The sequence below is a fragment of the Belonocnema kinseyi genome, chromosome 6, assembly GCF_010883055.1.
Source record: "Belonocnema kinseyi isolate 2016_QV_RU_SX_M_011 chromosome 6, B_treatae_v1, whole genome shotgun sequence".
NCBI lineage: Eukaryota > Metazoa > Arthropoda > Insecta > Hymenoptera > Cynipidae > Belonocnema > Belonocnema kinseyi.
Window position 1 is genome coordinate 28,586,867 of NC_046662.1, and position 24,075 is coordinate 28,610,941.

Below are 24,075 nucleotides of genomic sequence, written 5' to 3' on the forward strand. Positions count from 1 at the left end.
AATTTTTGGTATTCCTAAGTTTTACCATTATGTATTATAACCCATTCTGAAATTTTACCTTTCTTAAATTTTATCCGTTCCGAAAAATGAACGGGTCCCGTACTGAGACGTACAAGATGTTGCTGATATTGGCCTACTCAGTTTTGAATAAAGAGTAAGGGTAAATTGTTGGGGGTAGTCTTAACTCTCTTAACAGACAGAATATGATAGAGCAAATATAGCCTATGTATAATTACTGCCTGTCACCTCCCATTTCAACAATAAATCCCAAGTCACCTGGAAAATACTGGGGGCAGATTAGGTTCCAAGGGGCAGCAAAGGCAGCCTGTATCTAACCTCTATCTAATTACCCACTGTCGCCTCCCACTTCAAAAATTAATCACAAGTCAACTTTTCGCTTAGCAAGTACGTTTTTCCTAAATCTATGTTATGAAAAATATTCTTAATATACTTTAAAATAATGCATATCGGTGATTGCGTAACGTTCTCAGTTCCTAGTGCAGATTGCAGACGATTAGGTTTTACTAGTATTTTTGGAATCGCAACAGATGTAAAAAATAAGTTTTACAAATGGGTACGAGATGTTCCCCCAAGCAGAAATTAAAAAATCAGGAACAAACATGTTGAAAATTTAAATTTAAGTTTTGCAGCTAATGTAAGTATTTCAATGAAACGAATCTGAATTTCTAAACGTTCAAATGATCAAAATCTTGCATTCCAATTATATTACAAATATCTTTCGATAACATATTATTTTTGATGTTCAAACTTAAATATTTAGCACTGTTTTTAAGTTACAAAGCCGTCAACAAAATATCGCCCATTTGAACGTTCATAATCACAAACCCATTCCGATTATATCATTCTTAAACAGCTTAAAAATGATCTGTTTAAAATCTAAGGAAAATGAATTTCTTATAAGGGAATAAAAGTAATTGCATGTATTTTAGAAAAAAATTTCATTCGAACCGAAAATTTAACTATTCAATTCTTGTTTAAAAATTTATCAGTTTTGTTTTATGACTAAAAATTAATCTATTTTGTTTACAATAAAAGTATAGTTATTGATCTAAAATTAAATTATTAAATAGATGTTAAAGTTACAGAAAAGACATATAATTCTGTCTGTAGTATTCGAAATTAAAATAATAAGGGGTTTAATAGACTTCCCTGACTTACTGAGTTTGCTTGAGTTTAGGGTTCCGTAAGTATCCTCTAGAAAGAGAGATTTACTCTACCTTCCAGTTGCTAGAAAGATTATTAAATTTATGTCTCTAGTATACAGAATGTGTAGGAATATTAATAAATTTTGAGAATAAACATTTTTGATACGGCTCTCAAAATAATAAAAGATAAACTACAAAGACATTGTGTAGATATAAGGCCTTTAGTAGGTTAGTAATAATTATCATACTGTGCATACTGCATGTGATATGCTAAACTTCTTGTGACCTGCACAAATCCAAATATTATTTGAATATTATTCTTACATTAGTGTTAAAATACCAGATAATATAATATGTAATACTTTGGTATGATATAACTCTGTTATTGATTACTTGTAACTGTTCAGTTATCGCTAATAAATAAATCTAATCAAAATTGTAACTAACAAAATTAATTTTCCACTAAAATGATTTTTCTGCAATCAAAAAATAAATTATTTACAAATTAGTTTAACTTTTAATAAAGCAGTTGCATTTCCAACCAAAAAAGAAAAAATTTCCTCAGAGAGGTAATAATTTAAAATTTTTAAATTTATCTGCTATATCATCAGAGATTGTACCTTACCGACAGTAGATTAACCCTTCAAACCATGAAGGTAGAAAATCTACACAATATCGATGAAGTTAAAAATCTTCAATAACAGAAAATGCTTAACGTCTTAATAAGACTAGATGGAAAATAATATTTTTAAATTAAAATTATTTAAAAGAAAAAAGATCCTACTCCATCTTCACTCCATTGGGAATCGAACCACAAAACTTAAGACATTAAGCATTTTCTGTTTTTGAAGATTCTTAGCTTGATCGATATTGTATAGATTTTCTGCCTTCATTGTTTGCAGGGTTGATCTACTGTCGGTACGGTACAATCTCTGAGGATATAGCAGATAAATTAAAAAAATTTTAATAATTACTTGTACCATTAACTCCTAGCTAAAAATTGGCGTTATGTTCTTGAATTAAGAGTTCTTATTCTGATCCCTCTAATAGCCTAATTGGAAAAGCACCTGACCGGAAATCAGAAGTTTTGTGGTTCGATTCCCAATAGAGTCAAGATGGAGTAGGATCTTTTTTTCAAGAAATAATTTTAATTTAAAGAGGTAATAGTTATTTGAACCAAAAAAGGTTTAAATTTTAAATTAAGAACAGTTGAAATTTTCCAAAATAGGAATTTTCATCAAAACCGTTGAGTTATCAAACAAACAAAAAAATGCATTCTTAAACAAACAGTTGTATTTTTAATATAAAAGATAAAATTTCAACTAAAAGGGAACAACTTAAAAAAAACAAATATTAAACAAAAAAGATTTTTGAGTCAAAAAAGGAAAAAATACCGTGCAATTCTTCAATTTTCAAGCCAAAAAGACCAATTTTCCGCAAAACAGTTGAATCTTTAACCCGGAAATAGGAATCACAAGAAAAAATATTACTTTTCTACCAAGGAGTTAAATTTTCTAATCAGAAAGATTTTTTATTCAAGAAAGAACAAAATTTATCAATTTTCATGACAAAGGGTGAATTTTCTACCAAATAATTTAATTTTCATTCCAACAACATTAAATTCCAAGAAAACTGTTTATTGTCAACAAACTAGATGGAATTATAAACAACTATGTATATATGAATGTTCTACCAATGAGAATGATTTTGTAACAAAAAATACGAATTTTCAATCAAATGGTTACATTATAATCAAAGAAATTAATTTCCGACTAATAGATGAATTTTCAAAAAACAGTAGAATTTTTAACTTGGTTTCACGAATCGCTATTTGAACTGTACACGTAATATACCACGTGAACAATTTTGAGAGGGAAGCAGGTGAAAGGGGGAGAGTCAGCCAATAAAAATTGGCTACGTAAAATACAAAAAGCCCTCTAGTATGTATCCCATTGGGCACAAAATTTGGCGACATCTTTACGACATCTTTACGACAACCTTACGACGTCCCATGTCCATGTCGTTAAGGTATCTTTACGATATCGTAAATGAGTCGTATGATCTTAAGTATGTCTTTACGATATCACAAAGACGCCGAAACGGCATGGACATAGGATGTCGTAAAGTTGTCGTAAAGATGTCGTAACGATGTCGTAAAGACGTCGCCACATTTTGTGCCCACTGGGTATTCTTTCTTTTAAATTTAAAATTAAACTATTTAGGGAGATAATTCAACTATTTTTATTTATTATTTAAAAAAATATTTTGCAATTTAACAGAAGACAAAATGTCACATAAAAAAGCATACATCTCTCGTTAATTATTATTACTGATTATTACTAAAATCGACAAGCTTTGTCACATGAATTCTTTATACATAGAACACGTGCACAACTTTTTTGTGGGCTTGGGGAGGGGGTAGGAGATACAAGTGAGAATCAGCCAATCAAAATTATCTACTTGGAATATGGAGAGCCGACTAGTACTCTATTGATATCTTCTTCTGTTTTCCTGAATTCTATTGATAAATATAAGATAATATAATATCAGATTTACAATTTTAAGTTAAATTAAAAAAAAAAGATTAACTTTCTACGAAGAAGAATTGTTTTTAGACAAAAAAGATTAATTTTGGAGAATCATAAAAGTTGAATAGAAAATTATTACTTGAAAATAAAACAATTTGTTTACTTTTTTATTGAAAAATCCTTCTAGGTTAAAAATTTAACAACTTCATTAAAAATTTGTGTATTTTTTTGACAATTCATTTTTTTTTATTTTGCAGCAAGTGTTATTCTTTTCTAAAAATGCATTTTTTTGGGTTAAAGATTCAACACCTTAGGTTCTTTTTTAAAATTTACTGAAAACGACGCTTTAGACTTTCGGATCTCTTGAAACAAAAATGGCATATTTTCGAAAATGATCCAACTTTTTGAATATTTCTTAACCTATTAACATTTTTTTTCTTTTTTTTTTGAAAATTTTCAAAATGCTGAATAGCATATAACTTTTAATTTGTATTGAAATAAATAATGTTATAAGGACGATTGGCAAATCTTTTTCCCGCGTACCAGAAAATTTGACAAAAATGTCTAAAACATACTTTTTTTCAAATTTTAAAAAAGCCCTAACTTTTTAAATTGTTGTCTAAGCAAAAAATGTGCCTGAGATATTTTCTAAACATGTATGACATCTAGAGAAGAATTTAAATGAAATTTCCTAATCTTTTAGAAAATTTTTTTTTCTATTTCTCTGCCTTCTACTCATATACGTACAAGAAACTTTGACTAAAATTTTTAAAATGTGAAAGATCTCAAATCTGGAAGATTGCGTTACACTCTCATGAATGAGAATGTAACAATTTTATTCTCTAATGATTAAAAAAAATAGAAATATTTATTTCATTTATTTAAGATGATCCAAGATGATAATTTTCAACCAAAAGGGTTGAATTTATAACAAAGTAGTAGGAAACCTAACCCTTATAGATTACTTTTGTATAAAAAAGTTGCATCATTAACAAACACAAATTAACTTCTAGCGAAATAGATAAATTTTAAAATATTTTTAAGTGTCGCGGATTATACCCTAAATTAAAAAAAAAAACTTTTAAATGGAGAAAAATTAACAGAAAATGTACCAGTATTTTTTGACAATTTTGAGAATCTTTTGAAACAGTTCATAATATTTTTGAATATTCTGTTAAAATGATTCTAAATAATAAATTATTAATCCAAATTAACACTTCCTAATTTCAAAGCTTTACAATTTAAGTTTCAGGTTTTTTGAAGTTTGGAAATCAAAAGTTGACTTCTTAATCTCACGTCTTCCAAATTAAAGAAATTTTGAAAACAAGTCATCAAAATATTTTTTAAAAATCTTCATTCTAAAGGCAAATAAATGAAAATGGTAAAATTTCAATAATTTTAAAGATCAAAAGTAAAATTTGCAATTCAATATCTTTCAAAATGAAGAAATTTTGAAAGTAAATGATCAAAACTACATAATTTTCAATTGAAAGTCTTGAAACTTGCACAATTCTCGATTTCGAATTTTTCAAACTTGAAAATATTTCAAATTTGAAGATATACCAATTCAATTTTAAGCACATGTAATTGATGCATCTCAAACTTTAAAGATATATAACTAAAAATTATTAAATTTGAATGATTTAAAAAATAGAAAGTTAAGTTTTCCCTTCTAGATCTTTCAAATTAAAGACCTTTCAAAAGCAAATGATCAAAATTAAAAAATCTTCAATTATAATATAAAAAACAAAGACAAAGTGAATAAATTAATTTCAAGATTACATAAATAAAGACAAAGGTCCAATCCCACTTCCAGGCTAAAATATATTTTTTTCTTCCTCTTTGCAATTATTAGTCAAACATTGAAAAAAACCATGACTTTTTGGAATGAAAACTGTGTATCAAAACCCCATCTACAAACAAAAAATAAATATAAAATTATTATAAAAAATTTAAGGTTTTCCATCATTAAAGATGTGTATGTACTCACTGATTTGTAATCGTCTTGATGATTATAAAAAGTTTTGAAAAAACATTTATTTAAAAAAATATATCATTGAAAAGCTGTAAAAAATTATTAAATTCCCAGACGTTAATTTTTCAAAGGATTAACATCTCATCTGTTTCGACACCTTATAAATTTCAAAATTATTTTTTATATTTTAATTTAGAAATTGCATGAGACTCGGAAAAATTAATTCCTTTTTCTTTTCCAATTTTTATCTCTTTTTCTTCAACCTATCTGATTTTGATAGGAAACATCATACATATTACACAAGCCTTGTTAATGAATTACGATTACTTTTTTGCCACAAAAAAGCTCAAAAAGTAATCATAAGCAGTGTTGATCTTATGCCAAATTGGCTCCACTTTCATTTATTCTGTAGGAACTTTGTGGCGGGATCCACCCCAGTGGGCACAAAATTTGGCGACGTCTTTACGACATCTTTACGACATCTTTACGACGGCGTTACTACAACTTTACGACATCGTATGTCCATGTCGTTTCGTTGTCTTTACGATATCATAAATAAGTCGTATGATCTGACGATGTCTTTACGATATCTCAAAGACACCAAACCGACATAGACATAGGATGTCGTAAAGTTGTCGTAACGATGTCGTAACGATGTCGCAAGGACGTCGCCAAACTTTGTGCCCACTGGGGGACTAACGCGGAAAACTAGAATTTTACAGGGCGAGCAATAGAAGTGAAGCCCTTTTCTCAGTGAAAGGCGACTCCTAAAAACCTGCCCCTCTACTTACAACTACACTCTCATTAGTCGTGTCCCAGTAAAGAAATAACCAAAAAGCATAAATATTAAAGTATATTTAATAATATATTTAATAGTATATTTAATAGTATATTTCATCCAATAAGCTATTTTGTAGGTATAAATAATGCTTGAAAATTTTTTCTCATTTTTTTGATAGATAGAATAATTCCGAAAATATCTATAGAGACCAAAAACAGATTTGCGATATTTTCCGAGTTAGTCCCCTTTTCTCGTGGCACTTCACATACGTTCCCAATCAAAAAGTTTTAATCAAAGAATTCATGTAAAAAAAAAGTATTTTAAGTCGAAAAATCTGCTCGCAAGTTTGAGCGCGCCTAGGACGCGCGTCTGTTGAATCTCGCGCTTCACGCTCCATAGTTTGACAATAAAATGGATTTTTTCATAATTTTTTGTGCAATCAAAATTTGAATTTTGAATTTTCCAATAAAATATAAAAATTTCTTATGATAGTCTTGTAGGACTTCAAAGAGCAATGTTTTTCTTTCTCTGACTTTTGTTATATCGTGCGACGTTTAGCTGAAAGTTTTGAATTACGGCTGATTTTGAAAATTTTGAAAATGCTATAACTCTAAAAAAATTTTTTTTATGTAAAAAAGTTATGAGTATAAATTATATAAACCAAATTTCCAAATTCAGAAAAAAGTGGTCTTATAAATTTTCAAAATGCGCTCACTTTTTGAATTTTTATAAAAATTGGCTGATTAATGAACTTGTTCTTTCTTTCAACACTTAAAAAAGTGTACCAAAGATGGGTTTTATCCGTTAATTTTTTCGAGAGTTCTCGTGTTTACGGACGAACAGCCGTACATCCGGACGGACGGACAGACAGACGCCATCGTAAAAACTTGATTTTCTGATTCAGGGGGTCTTGAAACTTGAATATCCGTTGAAAAACTGTGGTTTCAAATTTCGGACAATTCTAATACTTTCTCAATCATAAATGATGAGAATGAAAAATATGACAAACATTTGAGAACATTTTTCTGGTTTAAAAATTTATCAGTAAAATATTTCGTTGTTTTGAACATTCCGAAATTTATGCACATTTAAAGGGGTCACTTTTAAGTTTTTCTTTTTGCAAAAACAAAATATATTTTAAAACATCCTAAAGTATTTTAAATTCCTTTTAAAAATATGCTAATTCTTGAAGTCTATTGAAAATTCCTTACAATTTTCTAAAAGATATCATAGAACCTTATAGGTTACTTGACATTTTTTTAACATTTAAAATTTCCTTATATTCTTTTAACAAATCCTAAATTCAAGCCTTAAATCTATTGAAATTTCTTTAAAGATCCCTGAAATTTCCTAAGAATAAACTTAGAAAAATTTCTTTTTATATACATTAAAAGTATTTTAAATATATAATAACACTATTTATCAAAAAATAAATAAAAATGTCCTAAATCGGATTCCTTAACACGGAAATTGTTTTTAAAATACTCGTAAGTTTATTATTCTTTTGAAAATTGTTGGAGTATGCTGCTTAATAAATTATCACACATTCTTATAATAATTATTATTAACAAGAGAGTGTAAATAAGGCCTTTTGGACACCAGGAATCCAGAATTAGAAAATAAATTTCTTTATACATTAGACACGAGACATAACCACAAAACAAGACAAAATAAACTAACAAAATAAAAAATTAATATGATTATAATATTTAAAATCGAATTTAGGAACCTCAATTATTAATAAAAGAATTATATAATTTAAATAAAATAGACATTTTACTACTCTTTTTGAAAGATTTGTAAAACTCTTAAGAAAACTTGATTACAAATTTTCAGGAAGCTCTAACTTTTGATTTTGGTATAATCGAAAAATTTACCTTAGATAGTTTTTAAATATATTTGATATCTAGTGTAAACCTTGAATGAAATTTCCTAATTTATCAGAAAAATATTTTTGTTCTATTTTTTGATCATTTTCAAAGTATTCAAAAGTATATAAAAAATGAGAATGTGAAAATAAAAAAGTTGCAGCTAAGAAAAATTTTTCGACAAAAAGGTTAACTTTCTACCAAACAGTTGAAGTTTCATGAAAAGAGTTGAATTTTCAAGCAAAGGAACATTTTTTGGTCAACAAAGAAAAGAAATTTCATCCAAATATTTGAGTTTTCAAACCCAGAGGACGAATTGTCTACAAAAAATGGAATCTTAAACAAGAAAATTTGAATCTACAATAAGAATTTTTATTTTCTGCCATACATTTAAATTTTCAAATAAAAAGGGTTTTTAAGTCAAAAAAGAAAAAATCCCTACTAAATTGATGAATTTTCAAGTCAAAATTCTAATTTTCCAAAAATAGGAATTTTCATCAAAACCGTTGAGTCATTAAACGAAAAAAAATGCATTTTTAAACAAGCAGTTGCAATTTTAATAAAAACGATAAAATTTCTAATAAAAGGGAAGAATTTTTCAAACAAAAAGACAAATATTGAACAAAAAAAGATTTTTCAGTCGAAAAAGAAAAAAATACAATGAAGTTGTTGAATTTTTAAGCCAAAAAGACGAATTATTTACAAAATAAATCAATCTTCAACTCGAAAATATATGAATCTCCAGAAAAAATGTTAATTTTCCACCAAAAAGTTCAAATTTCAAACAAGAAAGATTTTTCAATCAAGAAAGAAAAAAATTTGAACTAAATTTATCAATTTTCATGCCCAGCGGGTGAATTTTCTATCAAACAATTTAATTTTCAATCCAACAATATTCAATTTCATGAAAAATGTTTATTGTCAAAACAAAACTAGTAGCATTTTCAACCAAATATGTATACATGAATTTTCTACCAATGAGACTGATTTTCTAGCAAAAAAAGAGGAATTATTGATGAAATAGTTACATTTTCAATCAAAGACATTAATTCTCCACTAAAATTACAAAATAGATGAATTTTCAAAAAATAGTAGAATTTTTAACCTGAAGAGATGAATTATAAACGAAAAACATAAAAGTAGAGTTGTTAATTCAAAAAATTAACTTTCATCCAAAAATAGTTTAATTTTCTTATTGGTTTCTATTAATTCAGTATCGCATTTAAGCAGAAAAATGAGAAAACCCGGAAGTTTTATTAATCAAAGGTAAAAAGAAGGAATTCTTTTAAAAATGAGAAAAGAGGGGGATCGCGAAAAGAGTGTGGAATCTAAAATCATGAATTTTGATATAAATAACTATGCCAGAATGACATGAATTAATTAGATTCATAGTTTTAATATTCATTAATTACGAAATAAAAAAGGTGAAAATATATATTACCTGACCTAATATCCAGAGCACTTCTTGCACAAGTACCTCGATCATGATGACATCCGTGTGTTGAGAATTCATCAATAATTTTATCAAAGACTGTGCACCACCCATATTGATCAATTGAGAAAGTGCCATTCTACTATTGGTCCCTAAAATACGAAAAGAAAGCTTTTAGTTAAATTTATTAAATTTGCATCTTTAATAACAAAATAAACCCTAAAAATTGCATGTAATCTATACTAGAAGCTAAAACAGCAATAAGAGCTCTGTCTCAGCCCGGACTTGAACCGGGAACGCCACCGACATTCCCGGTTCAAATCCGGGCTGAGGCAGATTTTTTTCTTGTCCTACAGAAGATATTTGTTAGAAATAATCATTTCAACCTTCAAATTTTAAATAATTAAAGAATTAAAAAGTATGTTAAAAAATTTACTGTCAATTAAAAGAAACAACTTTTGCTCACTTAGTGTATTCTTATTTTTTGATGCCTTGGATTTTGTTTTTGGAATTCTAGGCGATATGCATTCACGAAGAATGCCAAGCATACTACAGCTAGCGACGTTATCTCTGCAATTCTGAAAAATTAATTTAAGCAAAATGGTCAAGATTATTTAATTTAGAGAAAAGTTTTTTTTTGCCAAAGGTCCATTTTTTATTGGAATAATAACACTTTTAAATTTCGAACTCTTACAGTTGAAGCCTAATACATTTTTAATTTAGAAATTTTTTCAGTTCAAACGTTCAGTAATTTACGCTTATAAAATGGTAGCATTTACATTTTGGAATTGAACAATTTTCAGTTCGATCCGTTAAACTGCAAAATTTACAATTTCAGAATATTGTGAATTAAACAATTCAAAAGCTTCGACTTAAAATATAAATTCCTAAATCTGAATTTAAAAAATATGAAATTTGCCCCACATCCACTCACTAAACATGTTAAAAGAAAAAATTGGCCTCTTTAATTTCAGAAAAACAATTGATAACCAAACTTTTCTCTCTTTCAACTTAATAAAAATTATTTTAAAAAGGCTTTTCAATTTCAGAAATAATTGAAACCCAAATTTCCTTCTTTCCAACTTGATAAAAATACTAAGAACCGAAAAATACCCTCTTCCAATTAATTAAAGAAATTGAAAATAACAAGTTTTCTCTTTTAAGTCAATAAAAATAATCAAAAAATGCTGTCGTCAAATTACCAAACGAATTATTATTCTTGGTATTTAATATTCATGTTATAAACATCTGTTAAATTTAAGATTTTAACCATTAGCAAAAAATATCGATAAATTGATAACGTCGGTAATTTGAACGTTCGAGGTTGATTTGAATACTTCAAACGGGCACATTTTCTCCCCTCGGTGATGGCTTCTTGTCATCACACTTTAGAAGGCGATGAATTTAATCACAGGGTGACAAAAAATTCCAATTGCAGTTCTAACTTTTGCTACGCGAACTACGTTATCTCTTCCAGGGAAGACTTCTTCAACAATTCCCAATGGCCAGGATGCTCTTTGCGTATTATTATCTTCTATTAGAACAATTTCTCCTTTTTTTAATTTAATTCTTCGTTTCTGCATTTTTTCGATTTAAAAGTGGTGGTACGTATCCTATTAACCACCTTTTCCAGAAAAGATCAGCTAAGATTTGCAATACAGGCCACAGTTTTTGCGAAATCTCATCATCTTTATAAGAACATACAAGGAGAGCCGATGCCAAATGTGTAGCCGTGTAAAATATCATTTGGTGATAGACTTGGTGGATCTTTACTGTCTACTGAAGAATAAGTGAACTGTTTACAATGTATTCAGCTTCTGCGAATAAAGTCATTAATACTTTATCTGTAGGATGTCTTTCTTTCAAAATTCCATTTATAGCTCGCTTGAAACTTCCTAATAGGTATTCCCAACATCCTCCCATCTAAGAAGATGATGGAGGGATGAAGTGCCAATCAATTTTGCCATTGGTCATTTCGTATTTCATTCGAACTTGATCGAAATCTTCTAAAGCGTTGAGTAACTCTCTGTTTGCTGATTTTAAATTAGTTCCGTTGTCCGACCATAATGTTGTAACTTTTCCTCTTCGTGACAAAAATCTTCGAATGGCCATTATGCAGGAGTCTGTTGTTAAAGATCGGGCGCTTTCAACATGTATGGCTCTCATGGCAAGGCATGTAAAAAGTACCTCGTACCGTTTCTCAACTCGCCTTCCAATTTTTACATACAGAGGTCCGAAGTAATCCATTCCGGTAGGCGTGAATGGTTTCTCATGAATTATAAATCGTTCTTTTGGTAATAATCCCGTGATAGGTTGTCAAGAATTTAAATTTCTTTTCTTACAAAACATGCAGTTAAAGCAAATTTTTCTGACACAATTTCGAATCTTGGTAATCCAAAATGATCTTTTTAATTCATTAATTACTATTTCGGTTCCTTGATGTCCATTTCTTTCATGACGATGTTTTATCATTGCTTTTACATACGGTTGACTTGCGTCTAAACAGATATAAATATAATATAATATATAATATAAATTTGATTTTGAGAACTTCAATTTCTTTGTCAAATTTTAAACAAAAGTTTCTTCAGAATGCCGTTCTTGTTCTCTTTTTCTTCTGTTATGTTCTTCAAATCTTGTGGGAAACATTTCTTTTGAACACATTTCCACCATTGTATTTCAGCCCGTTCTAGTTTATCAACTTCATAAGATCTTAATTTGCGATCTGATCTAGGCAATCTTGAATTATTGATAAATCTTTTTATCCAGATAGTTGCTCTTAAGATCCGCACCCACGAATAGTAACTTTTTATTCGAGGCAGATATTCAAAGTCTTTGGTTGTGGTGACCAAACTGATTATTTCTTCTGATTTGTTTGGGATTTTCGGCCGGTTCTGTTCAGGATAAGACAAAAAGTTTGATCCCTTAAACCATCTGTAATTGATATTAAAGTCAGAAATTTGAACTTCTCTTGTGCAGTCATGAGCTACTTGTGTCATATTCGCCAATCTTATTCCTAAAACTGCTGCCATTAATTCCAGTCTTGTTATCGTCAATGTCCGAAGTGGAGCTACTCGTGCCTTTGACGAAACCAATACTACGTCTACTCCATCCTTATTTTGAATTCTGAGGTAAACTGCTTCTACATAAGCTTCCTCACTGGCGTCGCAAGATGTGTGCATTTGTATAAATGTTGCTTTTTCTAACTTAACTGAATATTGTCTAGGAATTTCAATAGTCTTGTCATCAATTCTTTAAGCGAACATTTTCACGTTTTAAACATGACGTGACTCATAGAATCGCCCCATCCAAGCTTTGCTTTCCATATTCGCTGAAGTAATATTCCTGCCTTCACTGTGATTGGTGATAACAAACCTACTGGATCGTATACTGACATCGCTATTTGAAGAACTTCCCTTTTTGTAGGTATTCTTAAACAATTAATTAAATCGTGGTTTATTTCGTAAAATTTTAGAGGCTTTTGCTGCTTCTGGGTACTTGTCTTCGTATTTCTTAACATTGTAATTCTTCACGAATTTTGCTAAAAAGGGAGAAGATGGTGTCCCAAATAACATTCCTGTCATTCGAAATATCCTGGATTCATCTCGAACCTTTAAATTTATGCAGAAGAAACATTTAGCGTAGCTTTGTTCATCTTCAATTTCAACTCGATTGAACATCTCACGCATGTCTGCAGTGAATGCTATTTTATGTTGTGGGAATTTAATGACAGTTCCAAAAAGTGATATTTTCCAGTCTGGACCAATGATAAGATGATCATTCAATGGTTTTCCTTGGACTTTTGCTGTTGCATAAAAGCAAAGTCGAACTTTGTTTGGTTTGTTTGGATTAATGACCGGAAAGTAGGATAAAAACCATATTTTCTTTCTGTTAAGAACTTCTTCTCTCGCAACGGGTACAGCATAATTTTTGTCTAGAAGTTTTTCTATTTCAGAACAATAACGAATTCCTAGACTTTTGTCCTTGATCATTTTTTTTCTCAACATATAAATAAGTCTATGTAAAGCCATTTCTTTAGAATGCGGTAAATCTGGATGATCTAATTTCCAAGGTAACTTCACCTCGTATCGTTTGCTGATTTTTCGTATAAAGGAATTAGCTATATTTATAGCCCTTTCTTATTCCATGGTTTGGGTTTTCTTTACTTTTTGTTCAATAACTCCAAAATTTTCAATAGCAAAATACTTTTTGACTTCTTCGTGTAGTTCCTTTTCTTCATTAGTTTAGCAGAAGAATATAATTTCAGGATTATCTTGTCGATGCGGCAGCAATCCCATTGGTCCATGGATAATCCATCCATTTTTCGTTTTTGGTAGAATTCAACCTGTTTTAGATATGGATATTTGTTTATCAACATATCAATGTCCCAATGTTGTTCAGGTAAGTTTAGATCCTTCATAGCCAAAGAGCTACAGTCGACACTATTCCTGCAGGTCCGCGCAATCATATCAGTAAAATTTTTAGCCTTCCTTTTTTAACCTTCCTTTTCTTCCGCTAAGCACATTACTACTTCATTTCCAGGTTTATGGTCAGCGATTTTATGAAGCATTCGGTGATGAAATTTGGGACAGTCATTGATTCCACAAGTTCGTCGTTTCTGACACTTGCCTGAATGTTACTGAATACAACAACAGCAAACCCTGGGTTTTTCTGCTATCTTCCACCGTTGTTTGAAATCTAATTTCTTGAAGGTTGCACAATTTTCCAGAGAATGATATTTTTCGCCGTAGGCTTTGCATGTGTTCTTTTGTTCGCTAAATTTTCGTTCTTTTTCACTTGATATTTGAGTTTGATTTATTGATGTTAAAATATGGAAAGTAGTAGGAGTATCAATTGTTATTGTAATCGGAGAAATAATTTCCGCCATCTCCTGCGTCCATGTGGAGAAATCGTTGAGAGTTGCTCGATGACCTTGAATATTGTGACCAATAAAATAATTTCCCCATTGATTGGTTATATTCAGAGGCAGTTTGCCCAGTAATATTGACAGTAATTGTTTCTTGCTAATGAATTCGTTGTCAATATTCTCGACTGCAGCGGTGATATTTCTTACAGACAAGTTGAACTCCTCAAAAGGACTCAAATCTTCAAATTTTTGTATCTTGCGAGCAGTTTCCAGTAATTCATGCAAGATACGTTCAGGTTTTCCATAACTTTTGTTCAATATATCTATAATGATATCAGGATCTTTTACAGTCACTAAAAGCATATCAACCTTTCTTCTAGCTTCTCCGATTAAACTTTTGTCAAGTCTTAGTAAATTTTCTGGTTTTGAAAATCCACACATTTCCGAAGATAATCTATACTGAGATAAAAAAGTTGGCCATCTCAATAAAAAAGAGCCATCAAAGGTACCGAGTTGATTACCAACCATTTGACGAGCAAGCATTCGGTTCATATTTTGAGATAAATCTTCTATCTTATTATCAAAAAATTCTAGTTGATGAATATTTGCAGTTTTTGATCTAGATTCTTGGTATTTGTTTTGCTTCTTCTCGATTTCTTTGCATTAAAGATCGTTGACTGGCGAGGCGCTTCTGTTTAATTTCTAGTTTTCTGCGCTTTAAATTTAATATAGCTTCTTTGGCCGAAATAATTTCCGTTGATTCATTTTTATTGTTACGTAGTTCGATTATCTCCATTTCTGAATCTAAAATTTCATCTTCGCTAGCTAGAACTTCTTTCTCTATGTTTACAAAATCTTCTTCGGTTTCCCATAATTTTTTCGCTAAAACGAATTCAATTTCTGAGTTTAAATCATCATTCTCACTTGAAGCCTTTGGACGTGTTTGTAAACTAGCTCGCACTGCAGTTGGTGTTCTTTGCTTCATTTCATTTCCATTGATAACAAATTAAGAATATTTTGAATAACCTGTTCTGAATTGAATTCTATTATTAATATACTAGCAATTTCAAGTGAGGGATCTTTTCTGATGATTGATTCGACGGTTTTGGTACGTTTTTCATAGCTCTCGTTTCCTTTAAATTGTAAGTTTATAAACTTAACGATGTTCTGTTTTACGAAATTTCTTCTGATTGGAAATCCAAATAAAATAATGTGTAAATCTTTTATTATTTCTATGGGGGTTTCCTCTAGTATTTTTTCTAGATTTTTCAAGTCCTTGAATGTTCGTTTTCTGGCCATTTTTGATAGTTATAATTTGTAGAATTTTTAGCTAAATATTTGAAGATTTCACGTCCATTCAATGTTTCTACTACCCTCTTCCAATTAATTAAAAAAATTGAAAATAACAAGTTTTCTCTTTTAAATCAATAAAAATAATCAAAAAATGCTGTCGTCAAATTATCAAACGAATTATTATTTCTGGTTTTTAATATTTATTTTATAAACATCTGTCAAATTTAAGATTTTAACCATTAACAAAAAAATATTGATAAATTTATAAAGTCGATAATTTCAATGTTCGAGGTTGATTTGAATACTTCAAACGGGCACAAATGCTTAAAATTTTTAAAAAATGTCCCTCTTCCAATTCAGAAAAATTTTAAACCAAAACATCCCCGCTTTTAAAAATATAGACATTTTTTAAACAAAACTACTCCATTCTGATTCAGAAAAAAATTGAAAATACAACATTTTTCCATTAAAGTCAATAAACATGTTAAAGAAAAAATTGGTTTCTTTTAATTCAGAAAAACAATTATTAACCAAGTTTACCTCCCTTTTACCTCAATGAAAATGACAGAAACAAAAAGAGCCTCTTTAAATTCAGAAAAAAAATTGAATTTTCTCTCTTCCAACTCGATAAAAATGTTGTAAGATTAGCTTTTTCCTATTCAAAAAAATGTTGAATGAAAAGTTCCCTCCTTCAAATCCAGAAAAAGCTCAAAAAAATGTTTGAAAATAAAGAAATTTTCCTTTTCCAATTCAGAAATAAATTTTTAACTAAAAAAGTCTCCCTTTCAACGAAATAGAAATTTAAAAAATAAACATCACTCTCTTCCAATCTAGAAAAAAATTGAAAATAGACAATTCTTTCCTTAAAATTAATAAAAATGTTCAAGGAAAAAATTGGTCTCTTCCAATTAAGAAGAAAAATTAATAAAGAAATTTATAAGAACGAAATGGGCGTCTTTAATTAGAAAAAAAGGAAAATCAAAAGGAAATCAAATCAAATGAAATAAATGAAAATCAAAACTTTCTAACTCGGCAACAAGGTTAAAAAAGTGACCCTCTTTCAATTAATAAATCATTCAAAATTAAAAGTTCCCTTCTTCAACTCAATTAAAATACCTAAAAATCAAAAATTATCCTCTTTCGATTCAGCAAAAATTTTAAACCGATATGTCTTCACTTTCAATGTTATCACATTTTTTTAAATAACCAAGTAACCCTTTTCCAATTCAAAAATAAATTTAAAATAAAAAAAATCTTTCCTCGAACTCAAGATAAATGTTAAAAGTAAAAGAATGGCCTTTTCCAATCGAGAAGAAAATAAAACCGAGATTTCCTCACTTGAATCATAATAAAAATGTTAAAATATTAAAACAAAAATGAAACTCTTGCAATTTAGAAAAAAAAAATTTGAAATCCTACCCCTTAAATTCAATAAAAATGCCTAAAAGAAAAAATTAACTCTTCTAATTCCGAAAAAAAATTGCAACCCTGCCAACTCCATGAAAATCTTGAAAATAAGAAGTACTTTCCTGTTTCAATTAAAAAAAAATCTAAACCGAAACTTTCTTTGTTCCAACTCTAGAAAAATCTTTTTTAAAAAAAAGTCCCTCTTCCAATACAGAAATATTTAAAACGGAAATTTTCCCTATTCCAACTCAATAAAAACGTTGAAAATAAAAAATGATCCTACTTCCAATTCATAAAATATTGGAATCCAAAATGTTCTTTTTCCAACACGGTAATCTTTCGAAAATATGTTGTAAATTTACTTCAAGCCTCAACGGTAGATTTTGAAATGTTTAAAAATGAATTTTATATTTTTTAATTTTCAATAGATTACTTTTTAACTGTTAAACATGCATCTTTTTGAAAATTCAATTTAATGTAGAATTTTCTTCAATTTGTAACAATCAAATTTTCAGAAGTTTAAAATATAATTTTCAATTCTCTTCTCATTTCAACAGATTACTTGTCAAGATTTAAAATGCGTCTGTTGAAAATTTAATCATCAATTTAATTTGATTTACAATTTCCTTTAATTTTTAACATTAGAATTTTCAAATTTGGAAAATCCAAGAAAAAAGCGAATTAGGTGTTAAAGATTAGTGTTAAAAATTAAAGAAAATTTAAGTGTTGAACATTTAATTGTTTTATTTTCTTCAATTTTTAACAATGAAATTTTCGACAGTTTAAAATTCAATTTTCTTTAATTTTCAACAAATTACTTTTTAACAGTTAAGAATTTAATTACCCATTTAATTAAATTTTGTTAAATTTTGAACCGTTGAATTTTCAGCAATTGGTAATTCTAGCAAAAGCTCTTTTTATTAAAATTGGGTTTTGAAAATGGGAAAAAAGTTATATGTTGAAATTTGAAGCGAACTGAAAATTTAATTGGCAAAAGTGAAAACATAATTTTTAATTTTCAACTTATGTATCCTTTAACTGTTGAAAATTGAATGTTTAAAACTTTTAATATAAATTTTCTTCAATTTTCAACAATTGGATTTTTAACAGTTGACAACTTAAGTTTCAGCCTTCTTTAAATTTTACCATTTAGAAATGCAATTTACTTCAATTTTCAACGATAGAGTTTTCGACTATTAAGAATTGAACTATACATTCACTTCAATTTTCAAAACTTAATAATTTAATTTTCAACATTAGAATATTCTATTGTTGATGATAAATTTATCAATTGTCTTATTTTTCCAACGGTTAAAACTGTAATTTTCATTAGTTTTCAATAGTTAATAGTTTCATTTTTAATTCTCTTCAATTTTGAGGTGTCTAATTTTTTAACTCCTGAAAATGAAAATACCAATTTCTCAAAGTTCAATTATCAATAATTTTCAAATTTTTAAAATTGAAAATTTAATTTTCAATTTTCTTTGATTTGAAACAATTTTATTTTTAACTCTTGAAAACTGAATTTTTATCTCTTGAAAATTGGAGAAAATTAGTAGTTACATTTTGTAACAGTTGAAAATTAGTAAAAGGAAATAAAATTGAATTTGTTAAATAGACATTTCGATGTATAACAAAAAATCGAGAAAGTTTAATTTGTTTGAAAACGGGTCGCTATTGGCAAATAACATTTGGAAAATTAATATCTTAATTCACAAATTAATTTAAATGCTAAACCGTATAGTTTTTAAACATCCAAGAAAACTTTTAAAAAATTTGTTATTTAAAGAGGAAAGAGAGGGAAAGGGGTGTCAATTGTATTCAATTTTCTACAATTAAAAATTGAATTTTGTTCCATTTTCAACAGTTAATGGTTAAATTTGTAATTTTATTAAATTTTAGGCTATCGAGTTTTCTACTATAAAAAAAATTAATTACAAACTAATTTTCTCCCATTTTCCATTTTCAACAATTGAATTTTCATCTTCTGAAAATACAATTATCACTTTTCTTTAATTTTCAACAGATAATAATTCAATGTTCATGAACTGAATTCGAATTTTTTTTCATTTAAAAGAATTGAGTTTTCAAAAGGTGAAAATTAGAGTGTTAAAAATTAAAGAAAATTGATAAATAATTTTTTTAACATTTGAAAATTGACAATAAGGAAAGAAACTTGAATTTATTAAATTCGCATTTCAATTCATACACAAATTTCGAAAAAAGTTGATTTTTATGAAAACGGGTCGCCATCGGAAAATAATTTTTAGCAAACTAATAGGTGGATTAATTGTTTCATTTAAATCCTAAACAATATACTTTTCATTTGATAAACAAAAAATTTGTACAATTTTTAATTTAACGAGAAAAAAGGGGAAAAGGAAAAGTTTTTTTAACAATAGGGGAAAGCCTTAAATCCTTTTAACAATAAAAATTTTATATTTCAAGCTAAATACCTAACATTTTATCAACAAAAAATTCACATTCAGAGATTAAAACAATCTGGCACTATAAACGAGCAGGTGACTCTGAGCCAAACTGGTTCAATGTCACCAGTAACTGGCTTAAACCATCTGTTATTATTAACACATTTAAGATGTTTTATTATATGACAAATTTTGCGGAAATGTCAAGTTTATATTAATATTGTCAAAAAACTAATTCGTTTAGAAATTGTTCACACAATTTGCATGTAAATTTTTGAAAATAACGAAAATGTTTTTGTGTTCAAAATTAGTTGAAAAATCATTTAAAAATGAAAAACAAAATTGACAAATTTGGAAGTCTCGGGTTGGACTAAAGATTAAAAAAAACAAGAACTTATTGTCAGATCTATTATTGACACACTTGGTAGGCCAAGAAATCTGGATTCATGTCGTATACTCCTCTGACGTAAATGATATTTCTAGGTTTTGAGTCTGCAACAATATGAATCCAACCGGAAATTGGAACGAATGAATTCCATTCTTTGTTCTTTAGGATTAAAATCCTTGCATGTGCCAAAAATTGAGTGCAACGACCCAGAAAAAATTTAATTTTAAAAAGATTTTTTGATCTGTAGGTCTTCCTTTTTTATTTTAAGAACAGGAAAACTTTTAAGAACTTACCGACTTCATAGATGTAAATTCTCTCAAAAAAAGGAAAATTGGGTCATTTTTCACGAAAATAGGAGAATGAAAGGGGAATAAATACTTTTGAATTAAATTAATCCATATTTTAAACAGAAAATATAAATATAAAGATTTCGAAAATGAAATAAGACCAAATCAGAGAAAGATGAATTTCTTATCCAAAAGAAATAAATTTTCAACAAAACAGTTTGATTTTTCCGCAAAAAGGTGAGTTTATTAAAATTAGATTTTCAGGCAAAATCATTCAATTTTCAACAAATCAGTTGAATTTTCGACTACAAAAGATGAATTTTTTAATCACAAAGATAATTTTTTAACAAAAATGGTGAAACATTAAATTAAAAAAAAATGAATTTTCAACTAAAATTAGAAATTTTTAACACAAAATTTGAATTGTTAACAAAAAATTTTAATATTTAACAAGACATTTGAGAAGTTATTGAAATAATTACATTTTAACCAAAGAGATAGATTTTGTATTAAAATGCCAAATCTTAATTTGAAAAATACGTTTTCAGAAAGATAATTAAATTTTTAACAAAACAGTTTCTTTTTTACCCAAATTAATTAATTTTCAATCAGTCAAGTTTTCAAATAGAAAAGATAAATTTGCAACCTTAGAAATTAAATTTGAACCATTTTGAATCACAAAGATCATTTTTTAACTACAATGAGGAAGCTTTAAATAAAACAGTGTATTTTCAACTAAAATTAGGAATTTTTAACAAAAAATTTGAGGTTTTAGAGAAATAATTCAATTTTCAACTGAAGACATAAATTTCGTATTAAAATGCTGAATCTTAATAAAATAATGCAATTTTAGCAAAATAATTAAATTTTCAACAAAACAGTTTCCTTTTTAACCAAATTAATTAATTTTCAATCAAACAGTCGTGTTTTCAACTAAAAAAGATAAATTTGCAACCTGAGAGATGAAATTTGAAACAAAATGATGAATTTTCAACAACAAAATAATTAATTTTCTTACGAAATAGTTACAAATTCTAAAAATCAGTTGAATTTTTTAACTACAAAATATACATTTTCAATCACAAAGATCATTTTTTAACTAAAATTATGAAGCTTCAAATAAAAAAATGAATTTCCAACTAAAATAAAACATTTTTGAAAAAAATTTGAATTGTTAACAAAAAACTTAAATATTTAACAAAACATTTGTGTTTTTAAGTAAATAATGAAATTTTCAGCCAAAGTGATAAATTTTGTATTAAAATGCTGAATCTTAAATAAAAAAATGCACTCTTAGTAAAATAATTAAATTTTCAACAAAACAGTTTCTTTTTGAACCAAATAAATTAATTTTCAATCAAACAGTCGAGTTTTCAACTAAAAAAAATAATAAATTTGTAACCTAAGAGATGAAATTTGAACAAAATTATGAATTTTCAACAACAACATAATAAATTATTTACGCAATAGTTAAAAATTCTGAAAATCAGTTGAATTTTCTACTACAAAATATACATTTTCAATCACAAAGATAATTTTTTAACTAAAATGATAAAGCTTCAAATAAAAACATGAATTTTCAACTATAATTCGGAATTTTAATGAAAATTTTTAATTTTCAATAACAAATTTAAATATTTAACAAAACATTTAAGTTTTTAACGAGATAATTAAATTTGCATCGAAAGAGACACATTTTGTATTAAAATGCTGGATCTTAACAAAAAATATATTTTCAACGGAATAGTTACATTTTTAACAAATAAGTTGAATTTTCAGCTACAAAAAGATAAACCTTTAACCACTGAGATCAATTTTTCACTAAAATGATGAAGCTCCAAATGAAGAAATAAATATAATACTTGATATATCAGGGAAAAACAATTAATTTTAAGCTCAAAAAGTTTAATTCAAGCCGAAATTATGAAAATAAGAAAAATGTTATAGTTGATATTTCAAAAAAAAAAATACATTTAAATTTCAATTAAAAAACAATCGAATTCAACCTAAAGAGACGAATTTTCAACAAAATAGTGGAACCCAAAATAAAAAACGATACATTTTCAATCAAACAGTTGTATTTTTAAGCAACAAAATATTAAATTTTTACCAAAATGGAAAAATTATCAAACCAAAAAGATGTATTTTCGACAAATAATTGACTTTTCTTCCAAAATAGTTAATTTTATACCGTATTAATTTATTTTCAACAAAACAAAACATTTTCAACAAAATGATTAAATTTTAAGCCAAAAATATAAATCTTGAACTAATAAAATGGATTTTTAATAACTTTGTTTAACTTTCAACCAATTATTTGAATTTCCAATCAAAAAGATTAATTTTCAATTTAAAAAAAAAATAATTTGTAATGCTAGTTCAATTTTAAGTCAATAAAATTTATTTTTAACAATGTTGCTCAATTTTCAAAAATGTAATTTAATTTGCAAAGAAACATGACGAATGCTCAATGAAAAACTAAATATCTAAATATGTAAATAATAAATATTAATAGTCAACCAAAACTGGAATTTAGTTAACAAATTTTTAGAGACGAAAAAAATATAAACTAGAAATAAATACTATAAAATTTGGACTAACATCACATCCACTTTTTTATAATATTTAGTTGAAATTGTATGTAATTAATTAAAAATTCGTCTTTTTCGGTGAAACATTAATCTTCCTGGTAGTAGTAAATTAATCTTCTGTGATAAAAATTAACGCTTTTTATTGAAAATTCAACTTTTTTATAGAAAGCTTATATTTTTACGAAAAATGCAAATGTTTCGTTTGCAATTAATCATTTTTGATTGAGGATTCAACTGTTTTGTGTGTTTTTTTTAATAAATTGTTTTTGATTCAAAATTTCAGAAAAATGTTTATTTAATGGATGCATGGCCAATAATCAGCCATTGAGACCATTTTCCGAACAATTTGCCGCATTTGTTTGTTTAAAAAATTTTTTGAACGATTATATTATTTGTTATTGTTTTGAAATGGTTATAAAAAAACTAAGCGTCTGATCGAAAAACCAACAACATTCTTCTCCGAAATATTTAAATGAGCTTTTTTAATCCATTTGTTAAGCAAATAGCGCATTTGTTAGCAAGAGTATGTTTTTTCCCTGCAGATATTAATTTGAAAACATAATTATTCTTATTGCTTTGTTTTTCTAATTTTTGTTGCAATCTTCTTTTTATGAGTAAAAGAAAATCTACTCGTTCTATCTAAAAATTATTTATAACAAATGTGTAGATGCTTTCTGGATTAACAACTTTTGTCTATTAATTTTTTTTCATACATTGTACCGTTTTCAAAAAAAAATTGAATTTTTTTGTTTTCAAGGTAATTTAAGAAAAAAATAAAAAAGGACGCTTTCTACTAAAAAAATATTAAAAACAAATTTGTATATCTTTTTTGAGTTTATAATAACGATTGTTATAAACATATCTTGTGGCAAAATATTAAAATTTGAGATTTTTTCAAGATATAATTTCCTTCAATCGCCAGAACGACTTGAGGTACTCCTCAAAATAATAAACGTTTAATAATATTTTATAAACATAAAAATTTGATTGCTTATAAACAAATAAAAAGTTTTGGCCCTTTGGTACAGAAAATTTCTTTTTGCACTGGAAATGTTGCAACCTATTG

The 24,075-nt window shown here is 27.4% G+C and overlaps 1 protein-coding gene across 9 annotated transcripts in view; it reads right to left on the bottom strand.

The window, feature by feature from the left end:
- Window positions 1–24,075, bottom strand: part of LOC117175649 (cytosolic carboxypeptidase 4-like) — a 328,784-nt gene that overhangs the window by 246,533 nt on the left and 58,176 nt on the right. For all 9 annotated transcript variants that reach the window (XM_033365360.1, XM_033365361.1, XM_033365357.1 and 6 more), the window contains 2 exons: window positions 10,217–10,328; window positions 9,760–9,902 (listed from right to left, as the gene is read on the bottom strand). In XM_033365360.1, coding sequence (XP_033221251.1) covers window positions 9,760–9,902; window positions 10,217–10,328 — 255 coding nt within the window. The remainder of the gene's footprint in view (window positions 1–9,759; window positions 9,903–10,216; window positions 10,329–24,075) is intronic.